The 10,000-nt window shown below is 39.3% G+C and overlaps 1 protein-coding gene and 1 long non-coding RNA gene across 2 annotated transcripts in view; both read right to left on the bottom strand.

The window, feature by feature from the left end:
• Positions 1–330: 330 nt before the first annotated feature.
• Positions 331–1,194, bottom strand: LOC138024781 (sphingomyelinase C-like). The gene has a single exon (XM_068871969.1). It carries the CDS (start codon positions 1,192–1,194, stop codon positions 331–333), a length of 864 nt encoding a protein of 287 aa, XP_068728070.1.
• A 2,684-nt stretch (positions 1,195–3,878) lies between these two features.
• The window catches only part of LOC138024133 (uncharacterized), a 9,583-nt gene continuing 3,461 nt past the window's right edge, over positions 3,879–10,000 (bottom strand). Inside the window, exon 3 of the long non-coding RNA XR_011126905.1 lies at positions 3,879–6,043. This is a non-coding gene — a long non-coding RNA (uncharacterized lncRNA). The remainder of the gene's footprint in view (positions 6,044–10,000) is intronic.

The raw sequence follows: 10,000 nt of genomic DNA, 5'->3' as shown, positions 1-10,000 counted from the left end.
AAACGAGATCAGATCGCCACGGAGGGGGGACTGGGATCATTTATCATGAGTCACTCTGGTGTAAGCGTGCAATATTCGTACAAAATCTCAGAATGAACTGTTAAATGAGGGTCTGAATGGGGGAGGGGGGGGGGGGGGTCCACATGTCGGTTTTCGGTTAAATTTGTCGTCCTTTGTCGGTTGTCGGCAAATTCCAGTTAATTTTTTTGTCGCTAGTAATTTTTTCCTCGTTTTGTCGGTGGTCAGTAATATTTTTTAGAACTTTGTCGCTAGTCGGTTAACCCCATTCACACCCTCTTAAATCTGGCGAGTATAGCGTTCGTATCGCAATTATCTACAGACAACGTAAAAGGTAATGAGGTCGATGACTTCCACAGGACAAAAAAAAGTATGTACCGTATAGTTCGAAGAGTGCGCCATTACTGAGATTTCGAAACGGATATGGAGTCGGCATGTGTAGAAACAACTCAACGACGAATGTGAATTTTCAAGTAGAATTGGAGATCTATTGTTGATGTTAAAGTCTCCACCGACGATTACGTGAGAAGATGGTGGTATTTTTTTGAGTTCTTCAGCCAGCTCATTAGCTTGATGTGTTCTCGTCTTTGCCTGGATGTGATCCAGGTGTGTGTTAACAACAAAAATATGCTGGGAATTAATGATATATTCTCCAATAACAAAGCCCCTGTAGTGCCTAACTTGTAAAAAACCGAAGGAATAATGATGATATTGTTTGGCGGCCAGTCTTGCAAAGGGAAAACGGCTAAATATAACGATTCCTGCGCCATTTCCAATATACGGCGCAAGAAAGTCTCGTAAAGATGTCCTGTAGTGAAATCCACGTTTAGTCATTTCTGAGACTACAAGTGAGGCGCATTTTGGAAAGAGGGTTATGCCAACGTTTAAGATGTACGCTTCTTGTATTATAGCAATATCAAAATCTTTTAATCCCTCCGCAAGAGCCTTGATTCGTTTATCGAGTCCCCACATGGACCGAAATCCAAAGTGAAAACACCACAAATTGTAGCTCACTATTCGAAGGTTACGTTCAATTCTTTTGGTGGGATCTCTTTCAGCGGTGACGCTGTTTAAGAAGCTCTCATCATCATCTCCCAAAAAGAACATCCCTGCTAATAGCAGGATCATTCCCACCAACGCCAAGGACACGATTGAACCTCTTTTACACGGATTCATCTAAAAGGAAACAAAACTATCAAGGGAACGCCTATACCAGGAGGCAGTGTGGTCCAGTGGTTAGGGCGTTGGGTTTGCATGCGGCTGCTCCGGGTTCAAATCCCGTTCTAACCTCTGGCTTAGATTTATTTCCGGTTGTTCCTGATTCAACTCCACCACGCTTTGTAAGTAACCAACTGGTTGCCTTCCGCCAGTTGGGGTTCTTAATAATGTTTCTGTTAAGTTTGAAATGTTACTTTCACCTTGTTAACAGTGGAGTGCCTGTAAACTAGCTTGATAGCTAAGTGCACTTCCACTATAAACAAAGCATTTATTTATTTATTTATTTTTTTATACCACCGTAAACTCCTGCTACAATAAGGAAAGAAAATGCAAGGCTCGACCTACACATCGACATGAACAGCGAAATGGGCAATCTTGACAGTGCTGATATTGCTGAATATAGTCCTATGGCACTTGGTTCTATGTTTAACTGTATATGTTTGAGCCGGCGTGTATAAACTCCTTAGGTATAGTAACAGAAGGCAACAGTGGAGCATTTGCCCACTTACCAACGTGATAAATGTTGGACTCCTGTTACAGAGGTCTCGAAAGTCCTGGCAACTTTTCCGACCCGAAAGGCCGTTTCTGACTCGTGACAAGTTGATTCAGTTTCAATAGATACAGCCACTCAATACGTTTTTCTTACATTGTAAAATACCTTATCAAATCGATCCACGGCCCCACTGGGACGGAATCACTCGTTCAAATGACTTATTCGTATACTAAATGAGTGGTTTAGGCATGTGTGCTATTATTTTTCAGAGTTTCAAATTTGTTGACTATTTTTTATATTTGCATGGTAATTTTGCACTCAGGGGTAATGAGTACATTCAGAGAAACTTCAAGTCAAAAGAAAAAAACTGAAATTAATCATTAAATGTTAGGCATATGGAAATTTACGTTACGTTGGCTTGCTTTTGAGTGATAACTATATTATGCAAGTCAAACTGGCAATTAAATTAAATTTCGTATTAATATATGACAACAGGACAAAAACAGTTCTAGTCAAAGCCAACAAGTAGGTGCTTTCCGGTTTAATATACATGTAAGACATACTTATTGGATTAATTTACAGACCATTAAGGGTGCATTCGATTGACCGTAATCCAGAATAGGAATAAATGGAATATCAGTTGGAAATCCTTCGTTTTTACAGAGATTCACATTAAAATAATTCTCAAACATCTGCTAAAATTCTATTTTAAACATATTTTATTATCCTTGCTGCTTCGAAACGCGCCAAACATACCGTTTTAATCACCACTCCACGTATTCTTATTCCGGAATAGGGTCAATCGAACGCGCCCTTAGTTTCATGTTTTTTTTCTTTGTGACGTGAGATGTGCTCGATAGTTAGCACCGTGTTTTACGTGAAACAGCCCGATGTTTCCAGTTTCACGTAAACGCGTTGCTGTTCTTTGCAATAGTGCATTAATTCGTTCACTTGGCAAAGCAATATCAGTAGAAAATGGCAATGGTTATAGTGCATCACTAACACAGCAAAAGTAAGTTTTCCGATGTTTCCAATGGTCGTACACATGGCCAACTTATCAACTTATCGTACAAATCTTGGTAGGATATTTCACCGGGTGACTCAAGAACGGGGTATCGCTAAGCCCTGAAACTGGCCGCTTTGTAATCTTGTCGAAAATGTAAGAGTCCGTGCAATGTATCAGTTTATTAAACGGTGAGCCGTGACACATAACTGGAGCTTGAACTCGAAATGTCCGTGAGCTGTTGTCTTGCTGTTCCTGCACTTTTTTTGTCCATTCACTAATTAAAGCATTTATCAGGGTACAGTTGAATAAATCGAAGAAGCATCAAGTTCATTTTCTTTATGTATACGTGGTGTTCGTGCGAGGGCAGATTTATAACAACTCTTAACTTAAATGTGTTTTCTAATGGAAGTATTTTCATTTCATCGCTCACTGAAACTTGTTGATCTGAGCCACTCACCATGCAGATATTTCAATCTTCCTTGAGAAGAGAAGCGCTTGTGATCAGATGAGAAAATACACGGAACTTGAACCTCACAGGCGCCATATTTAAATCGTAATGCAGTGTGGGACGGTTGAGTGTTTATGCAAAAACTAGACGCTCAATGAGCGTAAACTGAGTTGCCTATCTTATTCCCAAACACCCTAACAAATTATCAGTCGGGAAACGAAATGCTACTTATTGCTGCTGCAGTGAGTGAGCCTGAAGTGAACGAACAAGGCTGCTCTCCAATCGCGAGAACACATTTTTCATACTCTGTTTTTCATTTTGCTTCTCATATCGTTTACACTGTCAAGCAACAAGAAAATAAATTTGAAATCGTTAAATGAAAAAAGCCAAGAATTTGGCATGTTGTTGGAAACAAATCTTTTAACCACCTCTCTAATTCCCAGGTCTGTGCGGTACATCGTTTTTAAGTTATTTCTCGAAGAGTTTAACGCAGCAGCGAAGCGCGAAGAAAACTGCCGAGCAACCAACACGCACAACTGCAAAACACGTGGAGATACGGGGAATTTTTGCCGCTTTGATTTGGGCATGCGGGCATTGCGATACGAATCTGACGTCGAGGCATGACAGATTCACAATCATATCAGATCGAGGTGATGTGTGTCCGTCGGCCAGCCAGACCAAGATGGCCCCCAAACGATCGATATCAGCTAAACATATTGGGATATTTGTACGTAAAACGACACGATTATGATGCACCCTGCTTCGTCGGAACGTAATTCGCAAAGTAGTTCGTAAAGCACGCAGAGGCATGATGTTCGCAATGCATGCAGAGGCATGATGTGGCAGGACTTTAGGGTACAATAAACCAATTAAGCAAGCGCTAGCGTTCATAATACGCTGAAACATAGCCGGAATACCTGAGATTTCGCCAACCTTTAGTGTAAGAGTAAGCTATCACAGTAGTCGAGTCTACTAGTGTTAAACACGTGAATTAGTAACTCACCGCTGCTTCTTGACATGTATTTTCTTATGTCTCATGTTATAAAGATAATCAGAAGCACATGACCTCGAAACGTGCAACTTGCAACTCTTTCGAGTCCTTGGAACAAAGCTTGGGATTTTAGGACACCAATGTCTTGCCCAATTATAGACAAAAAGAAGGTCGATGCTGCACGCGCGGGAAAATGCAGGAGCTACGTTACATCTAAATAACGAAATTAATAAACTCAAAAAACCCCAGCTCTAACCAGAATTATACGCTTCAAGATCATGAGCTTTTGAGATAATAAAATAAACTATTGCATTACTTTCAATTGGTAATATTTACATCCATATTCAAATGAGGGTCAAGCCATGTGCATATATTACGGACTGATAGGGGAAGGACTAACAAGAGATGCTACCACCCTGCTAGTCGAGATGTCGAAGGAATAGAGGTCATCATGCAGGAACCCATGACCCGGAGCCTACAACTCCACTGTGTTCGTGTAACGGCGTTTTCACAGACCGATTTATTTTTAGATTGAATTTCCCGCGAATGAGACTCCCACAGGAGCCCGATGACCAATTACAAGAAATTAAGCTGACGTCATAGGGTCACCGAACCGGAACTACCTTTGTTTTTTGACCTAATTCGCGGGAAGGGCTAGTCTAAAAATAAACCTACTTGTGAAAACGCCGTTTCACAGACGCTGTATGGAAGTTGCACGCTCCAGATGGGCTCCTGAGGTAATTCATATTAAAAAAATATATATTTTTTGTGATGTTCGTACCAAGCGATTTGTAGATATTTTTTAAATAAATAATTCTTTCGTGAGTGATTGATAATTTTTCTTTTATATTTTTGATTTACACGATTAGTAAATATGTCACGTTTGTGGATATATCTTTTTCAGTAGGGGCCAAACGCTTCGGACAAGACATTGTAGGTGTTTGCGGTACTGCTCTTGCTTGTCGGATTGCGGAAGCAGCTAGAAAAAGTGTCCATTGAGGATGTCAGAGGCGGCGAACATAATGTTACTAACATTATGGTCGCTTGGTACGAACATCACAAAAAATATATATATTTTTAATATGAATGACCTCTATTCCTTCGACATCTCGACTTGCAGGGTGGTAGCATCTCTGATATAGAGAAATATGATTAAGGATAATCCAGTCCTAAAGATCCATGTCTCTACTACACAATATGTCCCTAACGCTGAACTACCTGACAAAAAACTAAAGTTTTATGCCCTGGCAAACAGCTTATCAATTCTACTGAGATAACTTTGTAGTAGGATGCACATGGCGTATGTAAAAATCGAGACAATGAAGCAAATCCAACTGATCGCGTGAATATTTACAGTTCTGAGATACTCTGAGTCTACGTACGAAAAGTCTGCTACTTGCTTTTCGATGTGAGTATCCCGATTAGTCGGACGATTCACAAAGGTGACATCAAATAACCTCAAATTGTTCTTGCGTTCGATGAGCTAGAGAGGTGCAGGAGATGATTCCAGTGTTTTTCTTTCTAAAACCATTTCCAATTTTTTTGTGGCTGCGGCAGGACTACATATAGGGAAGGTAGGGGTGACGTAATATGCAAGATTTAACAAACAAGAGAGAAGGATGCTCATTAATCATGTTCCTTGCTATCATCATTCCTTCGCACGCTGGTCTTTGGAGGAAGATTGGTGCAGATCATACCAAATGACGAGACTTGATCAGTCAGAACACTCCCTCACAGACGGAAAAAAATATTTGCAGTATTTCATATTTTCCCCCAAATTACGGAAACTGTTTTTCAAGTTAATCTTGTCACGTCTCTTGAACATCACAGCCAGGGTGGCTCTTACCGAGTTGCCTTTCAATTCGATTTCTGGAAAAAAAATGGAAATATAAGCTTTGACATACTAGACAACGAAGGCACATATCGACATATAAAAAGAAGGGCAGAGAAAGGGTAATGATGACTCAAGTTGGTTAAAAAAACCAAAACGAGCAAGGCTGATACAACGGTGAAGGAACATGAAATTTAAAGCCAATATTTCGAAAGTCACTGCCTTTCCTTTTCAGCTAGTTACAAGTAATGACTACGTTTTACAGAGACGTTATATAATAATAGTATAGTTTAATAGTTAATAATAGTTTAGTTTATTTGAGTAAAACATTGCAGCCAAAGGGCTGAATTGCGTTATACATTAAATACAAGAGTAGATACTAATAGACAATTATATACAATAATAATTAAAAAAGCTGCGTTATGGCTCTATTGGTTTTAAAACTAACATCATAACTGAGTTCGAGAACGTCTTAGATTATACTTAGACTTATACAAAGGTGGTAATAGCTTATGTAAACGATGAGAGATATCCCCTTCTATTGAGTTAAAGAGTGACTGACTTAGGTAATGGTGATGCTGCTCTAATGACCCTAAATCCATGGATAAAAGAGCGTCTGAGTAAGTTTGATTTGGACAAATTATTGCTAAGGCGCGGCCCTCTTTTGCACCCGCTCTAAGTCTTTAACCAAGTACTCAGGAAATGAAGAGTGAAAAACTCGTATGCCATAATCACATACAGACCTTAAAGTGGTACTATGATCAAATTTTTACCCCTTGATTTTTTGAGTGTATCACATAGATGTCCATGAAAGAGCAAAAACGCCATTTACCGTTTGCAAATATCTTCATTAGTTCCGGAGATATTTAAGTTTGAAAAGTGAATAAAATATGCAAATGAGATGACTGATGACATCATACCCTCAACCCAATGTTATATTGAGTATATAAATAGAGCCAATTGGCAGACCATTGAAACTTGATAGTCTAATAGTTCTACAGGAAACACACCTATGACTATAAAATGTTCCCATGGCAACTCACTCTTTTCCAGTCCCCACCCACTTGATTTCAATAAGTTAGTGATTTTCAGTTTGAAAAATGTTAAACAAGGCCACAAACTCAAGCTAACATATCTATATGCTTGCTGGATCATGCATATGAAGCGCTGTTAGCAAATATCAAAATGGAACGCCAAAGGTGGCCAGAAAAGCTTTTAATAAGGGGGAAGTCTGGAACCCAGTATGATGCCATGGTAACAGAACTGTTAGGCTCATATTGTGGAGAACATTTAATAGAATCTTACTGCGAAAAATCAAAAATTTCTGATTCAAATTGGCTGAGATATCTCTTTTCATCATATTTGAACAAAATTTGGTAACGTGTATGACGTCATCACTTGGCTAACGAAAAGAGATACTTTTGTTTCTTGGGCCATCGCAGTTTGATTAAAAAAAAAAGACACAAACAGCAGTGATAAACATATTGAACTTGTTCATTTTGATTATCACTTGACGTTTCGTATGTGCTCTACATACATTTTCAAAATTAAAACAGCTATTTATATATAACAAAGCGGATGAGGGGACTGGAACCTAGATTAAGCAAATACTTAACAGTAAAATATATAATAATAATAATTATTGCCAACGAGTCAGGCCTTCTGAAGACAGAAGGTCTGGCGAGGCGGCAGCTTATAGAGCCGCGAGAAGATTTTTAGGCGGACGAAATCTCAGAAGCGCTTCAAATTTGAGTGTAATGTAGACCAAAAGCTGTAATGTAGACCAAAGCGATGAAATGTTGACCGTAGCGATAACCAATGAGAGTTAAGCACGAGTACGCCGCGTGATGTTTGCAGCCGCCAGATCACGCAAGCTTGGCTCGTTGGCACTTTAGCGACAGCTATAACTAGTAATAATAATAAAAACAGAAAAGATTAATAAAGCATCAGCTTTTCACTTCCGACGTTGACCTTGAAAGCTGGCTCAAGTTCTTGAATAAAGAAGGTCTCTTATTTTACAATGATAGTTTTGCCCTTCGCTAAAATATCAAAATGATCCCACTTGATGTTATGTCCAGTGGCCTTGACATGGTCAGCAATGGCTGAAGTATTGTCATTTTTAGCTTAAGGGCCTTAAAATGTTCGGTTTTTCTATCGTGAAGCCGCCGTTTAGTTTTACCGATGTAAAAACCATTACAATACCAAAAAGTTGCTCTTTAAATAACTCTGGAATGGAGTGAACGATTAATACGGTCCTTGTAAGGAAAGAAAGATTATATACATCGAGTGCTCTGAAACCCACTCTTGAGGGTAACACCAGGGTAGAATTTGTACACACGAGATTTCAGGCGTTTAGCGACGTGGTTGCTTTGCAAACCTAAGTAGAGAAGTAGGATAACAATATCTTTCTTAGGAACTGTAGACACTGGATCGCTATGCGGATGTTGTCTGCTGTTGGTCGAAACATCGTTGATATGATACTTGAGTATGCCTTGTGGGTAGTCGGTCTGGAGAAGGAGTTTTCGAAGATCATAGAGGGCAGATTGTAGCAAGGAGCCAGATGAACAAAGACGGTAGTAGCGATAAGTGAGGGAGCGGAAGAGGTTTATTTTGTACTTTCGTGGAGTGAAGGAATCCCATTTCATGTAGAGACCTGTGAACGTTTTCTTTCGGTAGATGGATGTCGTGAAAGCGTTGTTTTGATTACGTGCGACAAAAATGTCCAAAAACGGAATTGCATTGTTATGGTCAAATTCAATGGTAAATTTATATTGCCATGACAGCCGTTCAAATAGTGCAAAAACTCATTTGCCCTGTCTTTGTTGTGGAACATGGTGAATGTGTCATCAACGTAACGATTCCAAAATAAAGGACTAACGTTGGCGTCCAGCAACCACTTTTCTTCAAAAACACACGTAAAAATGTTGACTAAGACAGGGCCCAATGGCGAACCCATGGCAACATCATCGATTTGGTCGTAGTATTTACCATCAAAAAGAAAGTGGCTCTTCTTGGTGGCAAATTCCAATAGCTTGCGTAAAACAACCCTGGGTAAAGCCGGAGGATCAGCAAGATAATACAATTTGTCTGTTTTTATTATTATTATATATTTTACTGTAAAGTATTTGCTTAATCTAGGTTCCAGTCCCCTCATCCGCTTTGTTATATACTAATAGCTGATTTAAATTTCAACGGTTACTTTTGAAAATGTATGTAGAGCACATACGAAACGTCAAGTCATAATCAAAATGAACAAGTTCAATATGTTTGTCACTGCGTTTTGTGTCTTTTTTTTAATCTAACGAAAAGAGATATTTGAAAAAAGTAAACAGCATTTTTCTTCTCACGCAGACTACTTGTTTTTCTTTCAAAATGGCTTAGATAGGAAAGATGCGATTTTCGTCATAGTACCACTTTAAACATGTGATACAAAAACTTACTAGCTCTGCCTTAGGGACACGTTTTAGCTGCTTTAGAAAATGAAGGCGTTTAGCAGCCTTTTTAACTACTGTTGACATATGCTCGTTCCAAGTAAGATCTCTGCTGATAGTTAAGCCGAGTAACTTAGCGTTATCTACAACTTTAAGGGCCTGACCGTTAACTAGTAAAGGAGGCAGATCATCAGGATGTTTTGCGAAGGTTATTTGTAACTCTTTACATTTTTCGTTCAGTTGGAACCTGTCCTTAATAGCCCAGTCCTCAACTGAGTTCACTAATTGTTGGGCGAAACTGATTTGACCTTTCTCTACAACTTCAGACACAGTTGTATCGTCTACATTTCCATAGGCTTGCGCCATGAGGTATTAAGGACGTTCGCGCCAAAATCTTCCTACGGTGAGATTTTCTTCATTTCTCGCCTAGAGTTAGGTCATAAAGTACTTACTCCAAAAATGAAAAAAAAAAAAATGGGGGTCACCGACTTTGTTTCGGAGAAAATGGCAGTGGAAAAATGCCTTAATTTCGAGAAATCGGTCATAATAGCGAGATGTAGGCTC

This window comes from Montipora capricornis, chromosome 11, assembly GCF_036669925.1.
Source record: "Montipora capricornis isolate CH-2021 chromosome 11, ASM3666992v2, whole genome shotgun sequence".
Lineage (NCBI taxonomy): Eukaryota > Metazoa > Cnidaria > Anthozoa > Scleractinia > Acroporidae > Montipora > Montipora capricornis.
This window is presented reverse-complemented; position numbering and strand designations above follow the sequence as displayed.

What these genes read in the sequence shown, in the direction of transcription:
- LOC138024781 (XM_068871969.1), bottom strand. Translation starts at nt 1,194, where the DNA reads ATGAATCCGTGTAAAAGAGGTTCAATCGTGTCCTTGGCGTTGGTGGGA.